The sequence below is a fragment of the Meles meles genome, chromosome 10 (genome assembly GCF_922984935.1).
Source record: "Meles meles chromosome 10, mMelMel3.1 paternal haplotype, whole genome shotgun sequence".
NCBI lineage: Eukaryota > Metazoa > Chordata > Mammalia > Carnivora > Mustelidae > Meles > Meles meles.
Window position 1 is genome coordinate 72,889,531 of NC_060075.1, and position 23,970 is coordinate 72,913,500.

General features: G+C 39.3%; 1 protein-coding gene across 2 annotated transcripts; it reads left to right on the forward strand.

Annotated features, from left to right (window-relative positions):
• The first annotated feature begins 899 nt into the window (after positions 1-899).
• LOC123951940 (lanosterol 14-alpha demethylase) lies at positions 900-22,279 on the forward strand. Of its 2 annotated transcripts, none has more exons than XM_046021096.1 (10): positions 900-1,260; positions 2,852-2,950; positions 6,717-6,893; positions 8,119-8,245; positions 9,858-10,032; positions 12,001-12,120; positions 12,534-12,729; positions 13,931-14,026; positions 15,002-15,170; positions 21,321-22,279. In XM_046021096.1, exons 1-10 carry the CDS (start codon positions 1,063-1,065, stop codon positions 21,497-21,499), a joined length of 1,536 nt encoding a protein of 511 aa, XP_045877052.1. In that variant the 5' UTR covers positions 900-1,062; the 3' UTR covers positions 21,500-22,279. The 2 variants fall into 2 exon arrangements, with proteins under 2 accessions (XP_045877052.1, XP_045877053.1); XM_046021097.1 differs by having other exon boundaries at positions 900-1,236.
• Positions 22,280-23,970: the final 1,691 nt, after the last annotated feature.

Here is a 23,970-nt window from a genome sequence, read left to right on the forward strand (position 1 = left end):
ACTGCTGTACCCCAGCGCCTGTCTAGCACAATACCTAGCTCTTCATAGTGGCTGAGTAAATACATGAGGATGGTCGGGAGCTCGTGAGAGTGATATGGGAGGGTAGTTAAATTTGGTGGTCGTGATATATACATGCTTGTTTGAGACCACAGGAGTGGGTGGCCAAGTGGCTGTAGCTTTAGGACTGACGTTCCGCTTTAAAATCTTTCTGGACAGAGGGTTGCCTCCAATACATCGTGTTGGCCTAAAACATACAAATTTATTTCGGAAAACCTGTTTCCGTATAATCCAGACAGCAACCACGTTTTGTTATCGTTATGCCATATATTAATACCTGTCAGACTGGTCTCAATTGGGGTGGCATGACCTCATCGCCCCACCCTTCCGTGTGTAGACGGCCTCTTTCACAATCTCCCTTTTCCTGAGCTTGCTGGCTGTCTCTCCAGTACCTCAGGACGCGGGCCCTGAAAAGCTCGGTTGCAGCGGGTCGCTTGCCCAGGCCGAGGGCGGCGCTCAAGCCACCCGCCCGACTGACGCCACATAAGCTGAGATCACCTCACGCGCGAGCGGAGCAATCACAGAGCGCGCCGCTGCCGCTGCAGTCCCCCAGCAAGCTCCGCTCTGAGATCCCTCCGCCCGCCCTTCCCCGGCGCTGAATCTTGGTGCCCCGCACCCCGGGCACGCAGGCTCAGGTGGCCCGCGATTGTCAGGGGGTGACCGTCTCTTTAGCTTTCGTTCTTTTCTGTCTCTGTACCACTCATTCCATAAGTGCAACCTGCTTTTTTCAGGGCCTCTCTCTTGGCGTAAGGAGACCTCGGTCATATTAAGACCTACTTGGGGGCGTGGTCAGCATCAGGCCCGCCCCGTTCTGTGACGTACGAGGTGGCGCGCGTGGGAGCCGAGAGTAGGGGGTGGGACTGGATTTAGTAGGAGACCTGGGGGCCGGGGCCGCTTCCGGACGACCATCTACCGGCTTTACTCGCTCTATCGAGTCGGAGGAGCGGTGGCGACCTCGGCCTCCAGCGTCTCTGGCGAACTGTAGTGGCTGCTGCGGCGGTCAGGATGGTGTTGCTGGGTTTACTGCAGGCGGGCGGGTCGGTGCTGGGGCAGGCGATGGAGCGGGTGACCGGCGGCAACCTCCTGTCCATGCTGCTGATCGCCTGCGCCTTCACGCTTGGCCTAGTCTACCTGTTCCGCCTCGCAGTTGGCCACCTGGCCCCCCTGCCCGCGGGGGCGGTACGTGCACCCCAGGGGATCCGGGTGAGGGACGCAGCGACCACTGTGGTCTAAGGGCTAGCGGGGCGAGGACAAAGGTGGCCAAAGTGCTAGCTAGCGGGAGTGGCGGCCGCAACCGTGCTCAGATGGGCGACGGCGGCGGACGCATTGGGGACAGGGAAGTGGCTGCTCCCTCTGTTGCTTGTGGTCGCGACTTACTTGGTCTTGCTGGCTTTGGTGCTAGGGGTCCTGCAATCTGTAGCGATTCTGGCGGTGGCCGCATGTCTGGTCTTGGTGGGCGTCGTGCTTGCCGCGTTTATGGTCTTAGTGGTGGTTGTGCTGGTTGAGATGCTGGTGCCCCAAATGGCCGAGGCCAGACTGTCAGCTGTAGCACTGAGCGCCTTAGTGGCCGTCATCTTGGTGACTGCCCTGGTGGGGTTCAGTATCCTTTGGGCTGTAGTATTGCCCTAATGGCGATTTCTATCTGTATGGGGGGGGGGGGGGGACGGACGTGTTTGGTAGGGTGGGAGTGACTGGATTGTCCCTTCTTAGGATGCTAAGAAGTGTCAGTTTCTTTAATTTAGTGTTTTTATTGACCACTAGCTTCATACTTACCTGATATATTTGATAATGCATCCTTAACCAAACAACACCAAGTAGCTTTTAAAACTGCCCTTTTACTGACAGTGGAATGTATGAACTTTTGACCAAGTCGTTTTTTAAAACCTAGAGCATCTAAAGTACCTTTTATAGTGAGTGAGAAGGAGTTCCTGCTAGTGCTGATCTACTCTAAAATCAGTGGATGAGGGGCGCTAGGTGGTTCAGTTGATTAAGCATCTGGTCCTTGATCTCAGCTCACGTCTTGATCTCAGGGTCCTGAGTTTAGACCCCACGCTGGGTGTGGAGACTACTTAAAAAATAAAATAAAATCAGTGGATGAGATGTGTTCTATTTCCTCATAAATGTAGCTTCTTAAACATTTCACATCTTTCTATACCTCAAGTTACTGTTTGTCTTTTTCTATACCTTCTTTAGGCAAGATTCTGGAACTAAAATTGTGAGTGGTAATGGTAAAGACAATACAGTTTGATTTTCCTGGTTTTTTGTTTTTGTTTTTTGGGTTTTTTTTTTTGGCTAATAGTTAAGAATGTTACCTAGAGCCACCAATAAATAATATTGGACATACTCTGGACAGTGTTCAGCATGTATAATTACAATACCTTTGTGTTTGTCTAGTCACATACTATGTTTTGAGTTTCTGTTCTTTTTACTATGGCCACTCTCCAAAGATATTTGCAGTTTGGCAGTTTTTAAGTTAGGTAACTCTTTAGTATTAATGGTAAATTTCGTGTATTTGGTCAGGAAACTAAAAAGCTAAAATGGTTATCTCGGACTGCCTGGGTGGCTCAGTCGTTAAGCATCTGCCTTTGGCTCACGTCGTGATCCTAGGGTCCTGGGATTGAGCCCCGTAGGGCTCCCTGCTCAGTGGGAAGCCTGCTTCTCCCTCTCCCACTCTCTCTGCTTATGTTCCTTCTCGCTGTCTCTCGCTGTCAAATGAAGTCTTAAAAAAAAAACACAAAAAACAGGATATCTCAAAATGAAATCTGAACCTGCAATTTTTTGTCTTTTCTTGCAGAAAAGTCCACCATACATTTTCTCTCCAGTTCCATTCCTTGGACACGCCATAGCATTTGGGAAAAGTCCAATTGAATTCCTAGAAAATGCATATGAGAAGGTAAGTCTTCCAAATGATTATAGGAAAAGAAATTTGTGCTTTTCAAACTTTTTTTAAATGGCAGAACATTAAAAAAAATAAAATAAAAGTGTAATCGTAGGCTTATCCCGAGTATAGGAAATAAATTAAATTGGAGCTGTTCCTGTTCAAGCTGGAGGGGTCTTGGAGACTCTTGTAACTTTTCCTGGGTGATCTCTGAGACATCACTGAGGAAAGTTCTGGCAGCTGTGGTTTAAAAACCACTCGCCTACTTAAAAAAAAGAAAAGAAAAGAAAAAAAACCACTCGCCTAAATTTTGTACTTACTGATCATAGTTAAAATTGATACTGATCGATCCTTCTTTTTCTTAACTGGTCCCCTGTGGAATTTTCTAACCTGCTCTACACATCTGTGACTTCAGTTTCACTTGGATGACCCATAGGGTACCATGACCACTCAGATCTTTGTCCCTCTTCTCACTAGTGAGCTTTGCAGTACCAATTCAGCCATTTATCCCACAGTCTTGCTGTGAATTGTTGTCACTCTTAACTCTTTCAGCTCCACAATATAAATTTAAACACTGTAGTCTTAGACCACAACTTCTTTTCCTGACTTGCTTCTTCAGCTCCTTCCATTAGAACCATTCTTTGACCTTATTAGATTTTCCAGTCCATTGTCCCATTTACTTTCTCCTGACCAATTAGCTTCTTTTCTTCACTTTTTTTTTTTTTTTGTTTTCCAGTTTGGGACAGTGGTCCATCATTTCATTGCCACTATGGCCAATACCATACATACCCTGGATCTTTCCATTTTGCTTACCTAGTAAAACTTTTCTTCCTCGCACCAGATTAGTTCCTTCCTAACTTCATGATTCCTTACCTGAGGGAACTTTGAACACTGCTCAACAATCTTGTTATGCCAAAGTATGTCTGGCATACTTTCCACTCCTCACGATGATGATTCAAATCTTCACTTTTCTGAACTCCTAATTCTTCCTGTCTATCAAAGTAGATGACTTTGTCTCCTCTTTAGAGATGTAAAACCATCCAAAGAGAAATTTCTCATGTTCCCACTTTCAAACATCATTCTCTTTTCTTCCTGTTACACTAATTTAAAACACTGACTTTGTGCCACTAAGTTCTTTACATAGATTATCTGAGTGAAGTTCCACAAAAATCCTTTCAGGTATATCTGTTGTATAGATGATAAAACCGAGAAACAGGTTATATAATTTGTTCTTGGGCTCACCACTGGCTAGTGGCCAAGCCAGGATTTATACATCGTCTAATTTCTGAATCTGTGCTTTTAATAATAATAATAAAACATGGTCTAATTTCTGAGTCTGTGCTTTTAATAATAATAATAGTAATAATAATAGTGGTAGTAGTAGTGGTAAACACAAGTAAATTTACTATGGCCAACACTCTCTTTTCTAATATATCTATAATATCTATATATATGCCTATTTATATATCTCTGTACACACACACACACACATACACACATATCATGGATAAGGTGATACATATTTAGTCTTGATAATAGGTTCTGTTATTTCCATTTAATAAATGAGGTAAACTGAAGTACAGAGAGGTTAAGTTCTCTGACTGTAGGACCAAGGTCACAACAGCTAACAGGTAGAGGACCTGGAATGTGAACCTTGGGAGTCTGGCTCCAGAATCTTGTGCTCTGAGCCCAGCAGGGGCTATCATGTTGTTTTTATACTATTTTGCTTCCTTTTGGAAGTTAAAGTCTCAATCCATCTTTGATCTCAGGAACCTTATGCTATTATTTCTTCTTTGTGTAGTGACTGCCTTCAACTGGATCTTTCCCATTTTCTCTGAAAAATTTTCAAAAGTCACTCATTTAAAAAGACTAGAGCTTCTCTTGACTTACAGGTCTCCTCTCATGCCCCTCCGCCATTAGCAAGTTTTCTGTACTTACTGTTTCCAGATCTCCTGTTTACTTACTCTCAGTCTACCCCAGTTTGTCTGTCAGCTTAATGAACTTGACCCCTCAGCTGTATTTGTCACTGGTGACTACTCCCTCCTTCTTAAATGTGGCTTTTCTCATTTGCCCCCCTATTTCTCTGGCTGCTTTTTCTTTAACTCATTAGTGGGCTAATGCTTGGGCATTTACTGTTGGGGTTCATGGAGGTTTGGGCCTTGGTGATCTCATCTCTAACCTGTAGCTTCACTTACTAGACATAGCTAGATGACACCCAAATTAATGTCTCTGGTTAAGGTCTCTTCTTCAGCTCCAGACCTAGATGTCCCAACTCCCACATGATTTTTCCTGAGTTGTCTCACAGGTGTCTGAAATCCAACATTTCTGAAGGCTAACCCTTGGTTTTTCTCTCTCCAATCCTGGTTGTCTTGTTTTCTCTTCTCACCATTTTTCTGTTTGCCAGAAGCCTGGGATTCATTCTTGATACTTACCTTTCTCAATCCATTGATGTCTGCAGATTCTCTCTCCAAAATAATTCAGTATCCATCTGCTTCTGTGTGCACTGCCCCATCATTACCACGTGGCCAGTTTTCATCATCAGGTTCCTGCAATAGGCTCTAACTCGTCTGACATTCCTTCTGCTCTTGTTTCTCCCTCCTCCTTATAGCAGCCAGAGGGATCTTTCTTTTAAAATATGCATATATCAGGGCGCCTGGGTGGCTCAGTGGGTTAAAGCCTCTGCTTTCAGCTCAGGTCATGATTCCAGGGTCCTGGGATCGAGCCCCACATCGGGCTTTCTGGTCAGCAGGAAGCCTGCTTCCCCCTCTCTCTCTGCCTGCCTTTCTGCCTACTTGTGATCTCTCTCTCTGTCAAATAAATAAATAAAATCTTTTAAAAAATAATAAAATAAAATAAAATATGCATATATCAGTGTGTCCCTCCCATGCAGTTTAAAATCTTCTAGGGTTTCTGTTGCTTATAAGAAAATCTTCCTGAATTTGGCTTCCTGAATATGACTCTGTATGGTCTAGGCCCTGCAGACTCAGCTCTCACCTTGTCCTCCCCCCTCCCCCACTTGCCACCCCCCGTTAGGATCTTTGTGCATGCCGATGTGTCTCATCCTTTGAGCCTCAGCTCAGGTGGCCTTTCCTCTCTTTGGTCTCCCTTTTATCAGTTCTCTTCTCGCGGAGTTGCTTTCCTTCCAGTAGTACTTGCCACATTTGCACTTTTACATTTGTTAATGTGATTATTTGATTTAGTTGTGTCCCCAGAGCCTGGTCTTCACTAATAATCAGAAAAATTCAAGGTAAAGCATTTAACACTCAGCCAGATTAACAAAAAGTTAAAAATGAAATCATTTAGTTTTGGTGGGATAGTAGTAAACTGGGTAACTAAATAAACTTCGGATGTCTTTACACAGCAAGCACAATAGGACAGGTCATAATCCTTGGTGACTCCTGTAAATTTATCTTTAACCAAGGGGGGAAAAAAGTCTATATTCTCAGAGATACTCATTGCGGAATTATCCATAATAAATAAAGAACTGACATGTCATCCATATGTCCAATAATGAAAGAATAATTCCTAAAATTATGATGTCTATGTAAAGGATAGGAAATATTTTCAGTATAAACTGAAAAAAAGCAGAATAAAAAGTTCGTATTTCACTTTCAACTGGATGAAAATAATTACAAATTTGGACAAAGACTGGGTGAATAATTGCATTAAAGTTTATGCGTGTTTTAATTTTCAAAAATGTTTTGTGAATTAATGAATTAGTGTTTTGTTTAGGGGTACATATTTTTCAGTATCATCACTATGCCTACTTTTCTTTCTTTAGTATGGACCTGTATTTAGTTTTACCATGGTGGGCAAGACATTTACTTATCTTCTGGGGAGTGATGCTGCTGCACTGCTTTTTAATAGTAAAAATGAGGACCTGAATGCGGAAGATGTCTACAGTCGTCTGACAACACCTGTGTTTGGGAAGGGAGTTGCGTATGATGTACCAAATCCAGTAGGTGACACCGGTATCTTCAAGAACGACAAATCTGTAATATAATAGTTACAGCTGGTAGAGTAATATTGTACATTTAGCATGTAGAAATACATTCCTTGGTTCACAAAATCTGAAGAATGAGACATTTAAAAGGAAGGGCCTGGGTAACTGATGAGGAATTAGGGTATTCTGTTTTATAGCTGCAGACGTGGGCTAAGCAATTTTAAAGGTTGCCTGTACAAAGAGAACGAATTGATGATAACTTAGGGCATTGATTCGAGTGGGTAACAAGAAAATCTCATTATTTCATTGGAAGGGCCTCCTATGACTCTACTCCTGCCTGAAACTCTAGCATATGCGCTCTTTTGAGCTAGAGATTGTTGGCTTTAGAAGTTTGTGTGATTTCTTTTCCCCTCTTAAAGTCAGATATTAAAGTGGTGCAAATTGATGCAAAATACAGATGAGATCATTGGCTCTGTGGCTTGGTGTGGGCTCTGGCTGAGATCGTACCACACATGACCTAGTATCCTAGTGTAGTGGTTAAGAGTTGACTAGTGTAGTGGTTAAGAGTTGACATTAAGTGTTATTTCTGGGGATGAGCGAGGTGCGGGGGAATGAATGGCTCTTCAAGGCCAAATGCAAGAAACCCTAGAAAATCCCTCTGGTCAAATATATCTACTCATTTTTTTCACACTGATGATCAGATTCTTAAAATAGAAATGTCCCAATGGTTTAAAACCATTGGTTGTCCTAGTATGAATTTATTTCAGTCAGACTATATTAAAGTTCTTGTTAAACTTCTGGAAGATAGGGAGAAGAATGATAGTTGTTTGGGAATGGAATGGGAAAATATAAGAAGTAGGATAAAAATGATATGGAAACATAATGAACCTCTGGGAACTTGTGTTGGTATCTGGGTTGGGTTGGGATGCTAGAACATAACAGGATAGGAAAGGGAAGCCCTTGGGTCAGGAGTGGGAAAATGCATATGTAGGAAGGAAAGGCAGTGGGATTCCTAATTTATCATTAGTTGAGGGCCTGCATAGCAGGTATCTCTGTATGTGTTACCTCAAATCCATGTCTGGTGTAGTTTTAAAAAATCCTTTTATTATTTTGATTTCAATATCTTTTTTTAGAATATTGTTTTCTTTGAGTGTTACAGAGTTATAATAACCCAAATGAATCTTCTGATAAAACAAAGTTGTGTTTTAATGCTTGGTATTATACTGTTAATATTTTGAAGGTTTTTTTGGAGCAGAAGAAAATGTTAAAAAGTGGCCTTAACATAGCCCACTTTAGACAGCACGTTTCTATAATTGAGAAAGAAACAAAGGAATACTTTCAGAGTTGGGGAGAAAGTGGAGAAAAAAGTAAGCAAACTGTTTTGGTTTTGCATTTGTCCTAGTATTTCTACTTTTTTTTATGACTAGAAATATAAGAATATATGCGTGTGTGTAATGAAAAACATCTGCAATATATGTAAAAACCACCTCAGATTATTGGAATGAGTATGTTTTGATAACCACAGCGTTAAAAAGACCTGAGAGGAAGTGATTATTGATGTTCACCTAGCAAAAACCTTAGAATGGGTTAATTAACGTCCATGTATTTGTACAAATATGAGTCATGGTTAAATTTTGAAATAAACTGAACGTAAGACTTTTTGCAAGGTCATTTTAAGACAAAAAGTAAAATAACTTTTTTTAACCCACCACGAGCAACTAAAAGTCTAAATGATTTAATTTTGTATGTCATACCCTATCAATCGGATATTGTATGGGAATGATTTATTTAATAAAAGAGTAAATTTAAATACATAGGCTTCCTCTACCACCAAATGTTATTATATGCTTTTTTTGAATTATGTATAGCATATAATGAGTATAATTTGATCTTCTTTGGATACTTATGTGAATCCATTATTTATATTGGACAATAAGTGTTCCTCTCAGAGAAAATTCCCACCCCAAGTCAGGAAGCAACATCTGCCTCACTGGGCATCAAGAGCTCTGTGTGGGTCTCCATATTTTGGGTGTGGTCTTCAGTTTTTAAATGGTCCAGAAATTTCATTTTGTTTTTAAGCCACCTAAAGCTGATGTGATATATTTCTAACCATACAAGAAGCTGATGTATAAACCAAAATGCCAACTTAGTAAGTTCAAGTGAGACAAAGTTACAGCACGAACACCAGAATTTGCTAAACTTCATTGGCAAATCTAACTGCAAAGCCAAGTGATAATTGGAAGTTCATTTGGTAAACACAGAATTAAAGAACAAGGCATTGGGTAATTTTTATGACTTTTAAATGTTATCCAAATGTGCTTCCCTGACGTATCTGTCTCCAGTTTGGGATATACCAACTGATGATTAGCTACAGTTTTCTTACATATATAGGCAAGACCTCAAATTTTAGTCCTGGTCTAACTGCTTTTGACCTTTGAAATAATCCATTCTTCAACTTTTTGACTGTTGTTCTTTGGGAAGCACCTCATATCCACTAAATTACCATTTTGCTCCTTTTGTTACACTTTGACTTGGAACTCCTATAACTTTATTCATTTTTAAAAATTTTATATTTTTAAGTAATCTCTACACCCAGTGCAGGGTTCAAGCTCATGACCCTGAGATCAAAAATCACACGCTCTATCAACTGACCCAGCTACGTGCCCCTCACTGTATTCATTTTTATCTTCAATTTCTCTTTTCAAGTTGAAGAGTTACGAGTGAGGTCCAGGGATGCCTTTGTGGCTTCCATTTTGGCTGTCCAGAGATGCTTCCCATCATGAGTTTCTTGCCTCTCTTTATTGTGTCCATGTCTGTCTGTAGGCTTTTTTTTTTTTTTCTGAAGCTACAAACAGGATATTGTTAGTTCTTGAGTTTGTATTCTCAGTTTTCCTTTGTAATACTTTTACATCTCTAAGAAAGTGAAAATTTCAAGAGACTATTTGGCAATAGTAATGGGAATGATCTTTTTTCCTCTAGATTTGTTTGAGGCTCTTTCTGAGCTCATAATTTTAACAGCTAGCCATTGTTTACATGGAAAGGAAATCAGAAGTCAACTCAATGAGAAGGTGGCCCAGCTGTATGCAGATCTGGATGGAGGTTTTAGCCATGCGGCCTGGCTGCTGCCAGGCTGGCTCCCTTTGCCTAGTTTCAGGTATGGATAAAGACACCGTACTTGCTTATTTAACTGTGGAAATGCTGTAGTATTGGTATGCTTTGCATTCACCAAGATAAAAAAATAAACATAAAACAGACAAATTAGGGGAGATTATGAGCCCCCTTCTTCTGTAAGAATTCAAGACAGGTTTTCTTTATCTAGTGAGCTCATTTAAGCTCAGTTTCAGTTTATAAGAGGTCATGTGTTATCTAGCTGTTCTCATTTATTATTATTTTTTTTAAAGATTTTATTTATTTATTTGACAGAGATCACAAGTAGGCAGAGAGGCAGGCAGAGAAAGAGAGGGGGAAGCAGGCTCCCTGCTGAACAGAGCGCCTGATGCGGGGATGATCATGACCTGAGCCGAAGGCAGAGGCTTTAACCCACTGAGCCACTCAGGCACCCCTAGCTGTTCTCATTTAAAACCTACTTATCTCACATATCCCATCTACTCAGAAAGGTCTCTGGACTCTACCTAACAGTGATACACCCCTCTATGCACTTCTTTGAAAATATGACTGTTTTATAGTTTTTATAGTCTATTGTGAAATTTCTTTGTTTTAAAGTATTAGTGTGTTTCTCACAACTATACTGTGATTTCCTTAAAGGCGGGGACCATCTGATACAAAGAAATACTGCTTATAGGTCTTGACATAAAGTTTAGTGTCTTGCATATTAGTGGGCTTTCTATACCTGTTGATTCATTTCCATTCAGGTGAGAGATGGGAGAGTTAAACTGGTATCCCTTTTTCTGCTTCTGCTACGTAGTTTTGTATAGTTTCAGGTTAAAGAGGGGGAGAAAAAGGGAAAGCCAGGAGAGATTCTCTGGAATTCTTTGGAACTTGTAAAACATTATATTTGTAAGGAACTTTGCAGTTTTCAAAATATTTTCATCCATAACCTGTAGTGGGGTCTCCAGGAACATGCAACAAGCCGTTTCTCCCTTTTCTATTTCCTAGATGAAGTCAGAAATGCCTGAGCTTGGTATGATAGACCTTTCCCACTTTAGCCCAGTCTTTCTCTGTCTTACCTGAACCAAATGATTTAACCAAATTATTCCATTCCCTTTCTTAAAACAGGCCTTCTGTTTTTCTGGCACTGCTGTGTTCATATTGGGAAACATCTTCCCACATTGTCTCAGCAGATCCTCAGTAACAGTCTTACAAACACAGCGGAGCAGCAGTTTAGCTAGATAGTCAGATTGCCTGATTTTAAGAGGCTAGGTAGAGGCTAGGTAGTCAGGTTGCCTGGTTTTAAATTTCAGCTCTTCTGCTTTCTGGCTGTGTGTAACATGCAGCTGCCTGTGAAGTGAAGCTAAGAGCATCTACCTCACAGGAGGTCAAAGTGGGTGATTAATTTTCTCATGCATGAGCACTCTACTTTAAAGGTTAAGATTTGGGGACCTGAAGTTTGTGTTTTGACTATACTAGTATTTTTGCCCCTATAAAACCATGTTGTCTCAGAAAATCAAAAGTAGAATCAAATCCTATATACTGTAGTCGTGTTAGATTTAGAGCATCCTAAATAAATCTTAGGTTTATTTAAATTCTGACTCCTACAGAAAAACCAGAATGACTCTCCCTCTTTTTCAAAAATTAATTTGGTTAAAATTGGAATTTTGTTAATTTAAAGGAGTATTCTGTTAAACTGGAAAATGATTCTAAGGTCATAATCGTGTCTTGTTTTAGACCTTGTGTTAGAACACAGGAAGTATGTTAGGAATCAGAGATATATATGTTAGGACACATTTCTTGCCTTTAAGGACCCTAGAAATTTCTAACAGTATGAGATTTTTACAGCTTCTCTTTTTCTTTTGGTTCTGAGTTTTTTGTCAGTTGTTTTATTAGAGTCATTTAAGTTAGTTAAATAAGGTTGCTGTAAGCGAGGTCCTGGTTATTTTCAAAATGAATCTGATGCCAGAAAGTATGACATGATTTTTTAGTCATTTTTGTCTTTGAATTGCAGACGTAGGGACAGAGCTCATCGAGAGATCAAGAATATTTTCTATAAAGCAATCCAGAAGCGCAGACAGTCAGAAGAAAAAATTGATGACATTCTCCAAACTTTACTAGATTCTACTTACAAGTAAGAGCTGTTTGGATCACATGTTAAGCCGAAGCAGGAAATTGCATGTTAAAACAAAGTTAAATAATATGTCTAGTTAAAAAGTAGTGATATTGACAAAATTAGTAGCTATGAGCCTTGGGCTTGTTAAATGGATGAGACATGAACTACTGGGATCCCATCGCCTTCCTGGAGCCTGAGGACCACACATGGCGAAACATCAGCTGACAAACCACAGCAACATCTTTTGTAATGAAAACCATACTTTTCTTTTGTCTGTCTCTTTCCCCTCAGGGGAAAAAAATTCTCATTTGTGATGGGCAAATGCAAGACTATTACACCTGAAAAATTCACTCATTATGACCCTTTATTTAAATGTGGAGCATGAAGTAGGTCTGCCGAACTGTTAAATTTGTGTGTGACTCCTTCCACAGGGATGGGCGTCCTTTGACAGATGACGAAGTGGCGGGCATGCTTATTGGACTGCTCTTGGCTGGCCAGCACACATCCTCAACTACTAGTGCCTGGATGGGCTTCTTTTTGGCCAGAGACAAAACACTTCAAGAGAAATGTTACTTAGAACAGAAAACAGTCTGTGGAGAACATCTGCCTCCTTTAACTTATGATCAGGTTTGTTGCATTTTTCCTTTCATTGCTGCGTTGTGACTGCAGTCTGTAATGAATGGCTAGTTTTTAAAGGGGACAGTTTTGATACATTCTATTTATATAGATTAAATTACATAGCTTCTTTTAGAAAATTCCCCACAGACCTCCGTGAAATGTCTTAACATTGGATTCAGTTTGCTAGTATTTTGTTGATTTTTGCATCTGTGTTCATATGGAATATTGATGCGTAGTTTTATTATGAGGTCTTTGACAGGTTTTGGTGTATGGAGAAATGCTGGTCTCAGAGAATGAATTTACAAGTGTTCCCTTCCCTTTTATTTTTTTGGAAGAGTTTGCGAAGGATTGATATTCTTCCTTACATGTTTGGTTAGAATTCACCAGTGAAGCCATTGGAGTCTGTGCTTTTCTTTGTGGGAAGTTGATTCCGCGTTATGCATCTATTCATACATTTTGTTTCTTCTTGAGTCTTTCGTTTTGTCCTTCTAGGAATTTGCCCATTTTCTTCTGGGTTACCTAATTCATTGGTTTACAGTTATTATAGTATTCTCTTATAATCCTTTCTATTTCTGTAAGGTCAGAAGTGATGGCTCTTTGATTCCTGATTTTATAACTTTTAAAATAATAACTTAATTGATACATAATTTACATACTATAGAATGAGTCCATTTAGAGTATATAACTTGCTTCTTTTTTGATATATTCAAAATTGTGAAAACCATCACAATTTTAGGACATTTAAATCACTACCAAAAGAAAGCTGGTACCCATTAGCAGTCAAACGTTTCATTTCCCCTACCTCTGGCAACCACTAATCTACTTTTTGTCTGCATGGATTTGCTGTATCCTGGACATGCTCGTATAAACGGGATCATACAATATGTGGTCTTTTGTGACTGGCTTCTTTCACTTAGCATATTTTCAGGTTTCATACATGTGGTAGCATGATTTTTGCTAGTGTTTGCTAGTTGTTGGCCCTTACTATGCCATTCTTCAGAGTTTATACGGCTTGTACTGATGGTATCTTGGCCTCTTTCCCTTGTTGACCATGGATTATGACAGAACGAGATTATCTCAGATACTGAACCAGTTACCTCTGCACTTCTACCACAATATAATTATTTTATTATAACCCAGAAATTTAAACACATACTGCTGAAGTAAATTAAGATATTCCTAAAACTCGGGAAATGTTTTCCCTTTTTAGCTGAAGGATCTAAATTTACTTGATCGCTGTATAAAAGAAACATTAAGACTTCGACCTCCTATAATGACCATGATGAGAATGGCCAAAACTCCTCAGGTGAGTCTCTTGTTAGATTTCTCTTTCCATTCCTGTTTAATTTATCAAAAAGAAGAAAAATATAACAGCAAAGAGAATTTTTAAAAAAGATTTATTTATTTGACAGACAGAGATCACAAGTAGGCAGAGAGAGAGGAGGAAGCAGGCTCCCCACTGAGCAGAGAGCCCGATGTAGGGCTTGATCCCAGGACCCTGAGATTATGACCTGAGCTGAAGGCAGAGGCTTTAACCCACTGAGCCACTGAGGCGCCCCACAAAGAGATTTTTTTAAATTAAAACAGAATAATCATTCCCATATAATTTCAATTTTTTATATTCTAATATATAATTACATACTCTGATTATATAGATAATTTTATATAATTAGCGAGTATACATGCTAATCTGTTCCCTGCCTTTTTATTTAACAATTAGGGTTTTTTTGTTTTTGCTTCTTTTAAAAGATTTTATTAATTTATTTTGACACAGAGAGAGAGAGCGAGGGAGGGGACACAAGCAGGTTGATTGGGAGAGGGAAAAGCAGGCTACCTGCTGAGCAGTGAGCCCGATACAGGGCTTGATCCCAGGACCCTGGGATCATGACCTGAGCCGAAGGCAGAAGCTTAACCGCTGAGCCACCGAAGTGCCCGGCAATTAGGGTTCTCAAAATGGTAGTATATTTTTCTCCCCTGGTTTTTAAAAAAACTTGTTTTGTTAAAAATTCTGGTAGTATGGAAATATACAGATCGGATTGTGAAAGGCTCCTTGATATCCCTCTGCTACCTCTGAGGTATTATGGCTTTTTAAAGTTTTCAGCCCAGTGTTGGGTCACTTGGAAATCATCTTGAGTGAAAATAATTTTTAGCTGGCCTATCATCTAGCTAGTTTTAAAAATATATGTGTATCACATTGTTAATACTTTATTACATAATAGTCTGGTTATTTGGTAAAATAGTTCTTATGTTATCTAATGAAATGTGTTGGTTTCATTTGTAGACCGTGGCAGGGTATACCATTCCTCCAGGACATCAGGTCTGTGTCTCTCCCACTGTCAATCAGAGACTTAAAGACTCATGGGTAGAACGTCTGGACTTTAATCCTGATCGCTACTTGCAGGATAATCCAGCATCAGGAGAGAAGTTTGCTTATGTGCCATTTGGAGCTGGTAAGATACCATTTTACATTTGAAATGTTTGTTCTGATAATATATTTATGTCTATCAAAATAATCCATATGAATTTTATTTATGAATATCTTTTCCTTTCCTCATAGGGACATTCCTGTCAACATTTGTAGGAGTATAATCTTTGCCAAATTGGAAAAAGTGTTTTATTTGTTCTAAAGGAAATAGCTCAGTGAGTCCTTATATAATGCTTTGGTTACCTTCTGACCAATTTAGTTTTTTCAGGTTTAATTTTTATAGTATACTCTGTTCTCCCTTTTAACAGTATTTAAAGCTCTTTGTGAATTATTTTAAAGAGCCATGGGAATTAGCATATCATGTGGGCAATTATTTCAGGCTAAACATGATAAGAGATTATCAGTGTTTCAGAAAAGAGCAAAAGCAGTCTTATTAAAATTGAAGCTTTTCTGGATTGTTAGTCAACTTTTTGGTGCTCTGTCTGTATCCTTAGGATAAAACGGTCTTTAAATTTGGGCAGGTCTTGCATAGGTTTGCAAACTTAAGCATTTCAGTTACCATCCTTAAATTATGCAGGCAGACCCTTGTTCCTGTGATAATCTCTCTCTTCACTGGTACTCTACAGATTAAACTATGTTTTATGACTTCTTTTTTAGCCTTTCCAAAGAGATTTGAAGTGGCACACCTTTTTTGGTCATTGGCCACACTGTCTCCACATGTAAAGGGAAGTATAAAGTCCTTTAGGAACTTCAGATCTTATAAATTTAATAATATGGTATGTAACATCACATATGAAAGAGTCGTAGATAGTTCAAACAGTTGGAAGACGCATTAGTTCTGGCCCAAAATCTGCCCCAAAGAGGAGTCATTTCTAAACTGTTAATTGCCTGGACTGCGCTTGAACTTTTTTAGGTAATAGATTGCTCAGTTACCTTCTATGGCAGCTCATTTTGTTCTTTGAACAGATTCCATTTTTAAAAACTTAGATTTGGGGCACCTGGGTGGCTCAGTGGTTTGGGCTGCTGCCTTCAGCTCAGGTCATGATCTCGGGGTCCTGGGATCGAGTCCCACATCGGGCTCTTGCTCGGTGGGGAGCCTGCTTCCCTCTCACTCTCTCTGCCTGCCTCTCTGCCTACTTATGATCTCTCTCTGTCAGATGAATAAATAAAATCTTAAAAAAAAAACACAACTTACATTAAATCTGTAATCTGGGGGCACTTGGCTTGCTCAGTCAGTAGAGCATGTGACTCTTGATCTCAGGGCCATGAGTTCAAGACCCCATGTTTGGTGTCGAGCCTACTTAAAAAAAAAAAAAAAAAGCTGTAATGTTTCCTTTTAACATCCCATTGTGTTTAAAACATCCCCTAGTTGTTTTCTCTGAAGTTATACTGTATATCTTTGAGCTATCTGAATATAAGATATAATGTTCCCTCAAATTTTTCACCATTGTGCTAGTTTCATAGGGCTACTGTACCTCCCACAAGCTGGGTGACTTACAACAATAGACATTTATTCTCCCACATTTCTTGGGGCTGGAAGTCTGAAATCAAGATGTTGACAGGGCCTTACTCTTCCTGTTGGCTCTAGGGGACAGTGTTTCCTTGCTTGTCCCAAACTTCTAGTGGCTCTTGGCCATCTTTGGCATTCCTTAGCTTGTAGCTATATTGCTCTCATCACTGCCTGTCTTCACTTGGCCATCTGCCCTGTGAGTGTATCTCTGATAGAAAGCATAGCTTTCTTTGAAGGACACACCAGCGTTTGATTCAGGGCTCTAACCTGGTATGACTTCATCGTAACTAATTATATCTCAAAGTCTGATTTCTGAGTAGATGTGAATTTTGGGGGGACACTGTTTTACCCCATATGATCATCATGTTAAATGTGTCCCAATTTCTTTAATCATGACTTTGTAATTGTGTAATTTTTTCTGTGTTGGTGCATGTAGCATGTAGCTTATTCATTGTCATATTACCTTTTGAATCATCAGGATTTATCCATTTTTCTATTAATTCATAGTTAGGGTACTTTTAGTTTCCTGCTATTAAAAATAATCCTTTAATCTCCCTGTGAGTAAGCCAACCCTCTCCTTAGTTGTTATATTTGCATATGGAATGGTTTGTAAACACCCTTCTTAAATAGGGCTCCTAGAAGTAAGTGCATTGATGGGCCATGCAGCACTATGCTAGTAGTACGCATTTTAAAATTTTTCCTCTATTTAATCTTCACAACCACACTATGAAGAAGGGGGACTGTCATTCATTTTTCAGAAATGGAAACAAAGGCTTAACAGGGCTTTTTTCAATTCCAGTAGTTTGATCTTTTTGTATTCCCTGAAAAGCCATCTTTTGTTACTGAGCTTACTACTTTATGAGGTTTTGGTAGGCTGGAGAGATTGGAAGGCGTTAGTCATTACTGGCCTAAATATTTCTGATACCATCTTTTATTAAGTTTGTCTCTCTGGCTTTTATACATAACCTTTTAAAAATACATGAATTATATTTTCTATTATTAAAATTCCCCTGACATTTTAATAAAAATTTTGAAGCAAAGTCAAAAGAATTTTATACTGAACATTCATATACCCATTATCTAGATTCTGCCACTGACATTTTACTCACACTTGTTTTATCACATCTCTATCCATCACTCGATTTACTTATCAAGTGCATTTTTTTTTTTTAAGATTTTATTTATTTATTTGACAGAGAGAGAGATCACAAGTAGGCAGAGAGGCAGGCGAGAGGCAGGCAGAGAGAGAGGAGGAAGCAGGCTCCCTGCGAGCAGAGAGCCCGATGCGGGGCTCGATCCCAGGACCCTGAGATCATGACCTGAGCCGAAGGCAGTGGCTTAATCCACTGAGCCACCCAGGCACCCCACTTATCAAGTGCATTTTAAAGTAAACTATATATACATCAGTATATTGTCACCCTGCATTTTTTAGCAAGTATATAATGCACTACAGTTCAGTATTCTAGTTTTGATGTAAGATTTTACAGTGAAATATTCAAGTCAATATTCATTGTTTTGACAAATGAATAACCTCAGTCAAATCTGATTTTTAAAATCAGATTATTATTGTTTGCGAGTCCTGTCTAAAAACCTTTGCCTGGCCCCAAGCTATGAACATTCTCCTCTGTTATTCCCTATTAAAATTTGATGGTTTGGGGCACCTGGGTGGCTCTGTTGGTTAAGCATCTGCCTTTGGCTCAGGTCATGATCTCAGGGTCCTGGGATCAAGCCCTGCTTGGGGCTCCCTGCTCAGTGGGGAGTCTGCTTCTCCCTTTCCCTCTGTTCCCCTCCAACCCCCGCTGCTTGTGCTGTCTTCTCTCTCTTGTGCTCTAATAAATAAAAGCTTAAAAAAATTTTTTGATGGTCTTAGCATTTATGTTTAGGTCTGTGATTATCTGGAATTAGGTTTTGAGTTGGTGTGAGACAGGAATTGAAGGTTTTGGTTTGTCGTTTTTAAAAAGATTTTATTTATTTGAGAAAGCAAGCAAGAGAGTATACATTGGGGGTTGGGGCAGAGGGATAGGGAGAAGCAGGCTCCACACTGAACAGGGAACCTGACGCGGACTCTATCCCAGGACCCCAGGATCATGACCTGAGCCGAAGGCAGATGCTTAACCAACTGAGCCGCACAGGCACCACCTCCCCCTTTTTTAATGTTAGATACAGTTATTCCCATACCATGTGTTAAAAAGACTTTTTCTTCCTTGGCTTGCTTTATTTACTGCCTTTGCTGATAATCAAATGACCATACAAGTATGTCTTCGCCCTTTGCTGTGTTTCATTGTTCTGTTTGTTGAGCTCTGTCCAGGACCACATTGTCTTGGTTGCTGTGAAAGAAAAAAAACCCCACTTTATACTCTACACTCTCCTTCTAACAACGTTTCTGGCCCCCAAATGTTTGGGTGTTTTTCCCACACTAGTTTTCTATGGACACCTACTGGGTGTCCTGCAGTTCTACTCAGTTCCGACACTATCCACCTGGGGTAATCACAGACCCTAGAGGTTAAGGGCATAGTCCCACAAGACTCCCCCTTGCCCTCCATCACTTCAGATACCAGTTGCAAGTCCAGTTTGTCTCCTGTTCTTCTGACTGCTGAGCTATAAATCAGAGTTTTCTTGGTCTCCTCCTTGGGGTGCCACAGCTTCTTAAAATGGCTCACAGAACCCAGAAAGCAGTTTATTTACTGGATTAACAGTTTATTACAAAGCACGGAGATACAACTCAGGAACAGCTTATTGAGGAGATGCATAGGGCAAGGTATGGGGAAATGGGCACAGAGCTTCCATGCCTTCTGGGAATGCCACACTCCCACCGTCTCCATATGTTCACTGCTCTGGAAAGCTCCCTGAATACAGCTCTCAGTCCTCCATACTATAGGGGTGAGGCTTCATTATGTAGACATGATTGACTAAATCTTTGTTGATTAATTTAACCTCCAGCCCCTTTTCTGTCCTGGAGGTCAGGAGTTAGGGCTGTAAGTTCTAACCCTTTAAGCACATGGTTGGTTCCCCTGGCAGTCAGGCCCTACTCTGAGGGGATTTCTAGAAGTCCCCTCATTTACCAACCCAGGCATGGTTAAAAGGGGCTTGTTTTGAATAACAAAAGTCTTTTTCTTTTATTGCTCTTTGCTCTTAAGAAATTCCAAGGTGTTTGAGGAGCTCTGTACCAAGGATGGGAGAAAGAGCAAATATTTGTTTATTATAAACCACAGTATCACAGTTGTTGTACCTTTAGTATTGAGTCAGATTTGAAGTCAGTTTAAGTCTTCCAACTTTTTTTTTTCCCCCCAAGACTGCTCTGGATATCCTAGGTCCTCCTTCGAATTTCTATATGCATTTTTAAAAAATGTTCTCCTTTGAATTCCACTTAGTTAACATACATTGTAATATTAGTTTTAGGGGTATAATATAGTGACTCAACACTTCCATACAATACCCGGTGCTCATTACAAGTGCATACCTTAATCCCCATCACCTATTTCTCCCTTTCCCCCCACCCACCTCCATTCTGATAACCTTTAGTTCTCTTTAGTTAAGAGTCTGTTTCTTGGTTTGCCTCTTTTAACCCCCTTTGCTCCTTTGTTCTTTAATTCCACAAGTGAAATCCAATGGCATTTGTCTTTCTCTGACTTATTTTTGCTTAGCATAATAGTTTCTAGTTCCATCCATATTGTTGCAAATGGCAGGATTTCATTCTTTTTATGGCTGTGTAATATTCCATTGTAGATATGTACCACACCTTCTTTATCCATTCATGTTTATAGATACTTGGGCTATTTCCATAATTTGGCTGCTGTAGGTAATGTTTTCATAAACATTGGGGTGCATGTATCCTTTTGAATTAGTATTTTTTATCCATGTGTTTTTGAATCAATTTGTCAGGTTTTACCTTTAAAATTTTGATCTTGCTGTGTGTTACTATTTTGATTAAATCCCTCTTTCTTCCATTGTTCTTTTGAAATGGCATTTAAGGTTTTTTTAAAGATTGTATTTTTTTTTTTTTAAAGATTTATTTATTTGACAGAGAGAGATCACAAGTAGGCAGAGGCAGGCAGAGAGAGAGAGGAGGAAGCAGGCTCCCCGCTGAGCAGAGAGCCCGATGCGGGGCTCGATCCCAGGACCCTGTGATCATGACCTGAGCCGAAGGCAGAGGCTTAACCCACTGAGCCACCCAGGTGCCCCTAAAGATTGTATTTTTAAGTAATCTCTACGCCCAGTATAGGGCTCAAACTCACAACCCTGAGAGCAAGAATTGCACACACTCCCCTGATTGGCCAGCCAGGTTGCCCCTGGCATTTAAAGTTTTGATTGACTTTTAATTAGGGCTCTCTTGGGACAGAAGCTAAGAATATTTTAGTGTATTTCCAAAGTAGATTGTCATTATAGATTTCAAATCTTACATATATATAAACTTAGATGTGACATTTCAAAAAAAGCAATTAGAAGAGTACTGTTTCCCTTAAATAGAAACCTTGAAAACCTGAGATTTTTATTAACTATTTTATTTTACATTCTTCTTTTATGTGAAAAGAATATGTCATCTTTCCCCTATATAATCTCTATATCTGCTATCCCTCCAAAGTGTAAACAAATTTATCACTCCCGGAGAAAAGATGGGAAAAAGAATTTCAATTGATTCTTAGAAAATTTTCCTTTTTTTAACAGGACGTCATCGTTGTATTGGGGAGAATTTTGCCTACGTTCAGATCAAGACAATTTGGTCCACTATGCTTCGTTTATATGAATTTGATCTCATTGATGGATATTTTCCCACTGTGAATTATACAACCATGATTCACACCCCTGAAAACCCAGTTATCCGATACAAAGGAAGATCAAAATGAAAAAGGCCACAAGGAACTAACATGTGAAACATCACTGTAAACTGCAAAAGCATTTGAAGAGAATGAAATTTACGAAACAACAACTGGTGTATTCTTATTTTGAATTTTAAAGGACAGTTAGCTTAACTTACAGTTTATGTATTTTCTTAACTGAATGGTTCCTTCAAATCTAATGGCATTTCAGATATTTCCTAATAGTTTTATGATGGCTATTAAGGAAATCAAACTCACTAGTATGAAATTATTTAGGGGGATCTTGGTAATTGACAGATTCTAAACACAGTTTCCAGGTATTAATCTTAACAACAAACATAGCTCTTGGAAAGTAGGTTCGGGTATTTACATCTTAGACTAGATCTGCAAGTAGAAAAAAGCCCAGAGGCCCAGGGAGATACTTGGAAACTCAGGTTATTTATTTACTGAGTAATGTTTGTGTGTGTGAGTGAGGATGGGTGGGTAGGGAATTCCCATTTAAAGCCTTTGATAAAAAAGAATCTCATCAGTTGTTTTGGTATAATGATACCCAGCAATGGTGGAGCTATGCTGTAGAAAAATGTCCTTTGAAATTTTAACGGGAAGAAGCATTGTCTCCAGGAAACAGATCTGACGATGACTTAGTAATTACCTTTCCTAAAAAATAATAATACTAAAGAATGCACAAGTATCTTGATCTCATTACTAAATGCTACCTATTTGTCTACCTGATAAATTTCTATCTGGTTCCACATGGTGACATAAATGTGAAAGCCCGAAATAAAGTCCTTAATAGTTTTTGTTCTCTTTGGTTCTCGGTGGTTTCCTGCTTCCTCTCTAGAATCTAATTAGGGACGTTTCTGTTATTAGTTCTGTTTACTAAAACTTAATTTAGGTTAAAAATCTTTTTTTTTTTTTTTTTTTTTAAACACAGAATCAGAGATCAGGAACTCTGGCTTTAAGGTAGCATGGAGTATAGGGTCTTTGGGAGTAGTATCATTGGTTGCACTATGTGCAGCCTGTGTTCAAGAATCAAATCAGTGTAACTGGGGACCTGACTATATACTTGTTGTAATTTGACCACATGATCTGTTTTTGCTGGATGAGGCCAAACTATCTTCCCTTATGTATAAGGGAAAGATGCTAGAGGAGTTGTGTTAAACTATTTGTGAAGGCAAAAAAAATCTCTGCTTTTAGAGATTTGCACATTATCTCTGAGAAAAAAAAAAAGTCTATTCATTAATTGTAAAGTGGTGTGCTTCAGTGAGTAGAATTCAGGAACCTGGGAACTTGGATGGGGGAAAAAAATCCATCTTTGTACTAATTTCAAACTGTAATTTAGTATTTATTTATGAAGCAAAAAAACTATACGAGCCTTAGCAGTACCCAGGATTTTGAGAACAAAAATCACCGATTTTCCATATCACATAAAGATGTTTCAGATCTCCTGAAATGTCTTTTACTTCCATCACTATTTTAAAGTTATGGTAGTTATTAGATCAACTGCTAGATTCTTATTTCTAAAAACGTACTATTTCTATGTAATTGGTTTCCTTTGCAACTCTATACGTATGTGTTTAAAAGCACTATTCTGAGAAGGGACCCATAGTTTTCAACAAGACTATTAGAGAGGTTCATGGCACAAAGAATGTTCAAACCCTGAGTAAGGCTAGTCTGTGCTTAGTGAATAGTTTGTTTTAGACTTGAATAGACAATTTTTAAAAATTATTAACAAATTATTATTTGTTTCACGGGTACAGGTTTATAATTCATCAATCTTACACAATACACAATGCTCACCACAATATATACCTTCCCCAGTGTCCATCACGCAACTACCCCATCCCTTCCACCCCCCTCCACTCCAGCAACCCTCAGTTTGTTTCCTGACATTAAGAGTCTCTTACGGTTTGTCTCCCTCTCTGGTTTTGTCTTGTTTCATTTTTTCCTCTCTTCCCCTATGATCCTCTGCCTTGTTCCTCAAATTCCACATATCAGTGAGATCATAGGATAATTGTCTCTCTAATCTGATTGACTTATTTCGCTTAGTATAATACCCTCTAGTTCCATCCACGTTGTTGGAAATGGCAATATTTCATTTTTTGGTGGCTGCATAATATTCCATTGTATATATATATACATCATATCTTTATCCATTCATCTGGGCTCTTTCCATAGTTTGACTTTGAACAGACTTCATTTTTAACCACTGACTCATGACTGAGAAGCATCGATAAGTTGTGGACTGCAGAGGCCTGATGTCATAAGGAGGGCTGATGGTCAGATAATGGGACATCTGTGCATCTACCACCTTCTCCATTCTCTTTCATAGCCGAAGGGCCTCGAATGGCAAGCTATGCTCACTAAAAAGGTCCTACTCAACTAAATGCTTTGGAATACATTTGTTATTTCTGGAACTCCTCTTATTTAGAACCCAGCTGCTCATATGGAAAAATAAGGTAATTTGAAATCTCCGAGAATGTAGAACTTGTCACCAT

Coding starts and splice junctions, on each gene's coding strand:
- LOC123951940 (XM_046021096.1), top strand. CDS start 1,063: ATGGTGTTGCTGGGTTTACTGCAGGCGGGCGGGTCGGTGCTGGGGCAG. Junction 8,246..9,857: donor GGGAGAAAGTGGAGAAAAAA/GTAAGCAAACTG, acceptor TTTTTCCTCTAG/ATTTGTTTGAGGCTCTTTCT. Junction 15,171..21,320: donor TTATGTGCCATTTGGAGCTG/GTAAGATACCAT, acceptor TTTTTTTAACAG/GACGTCATCGTTGTATTGGG.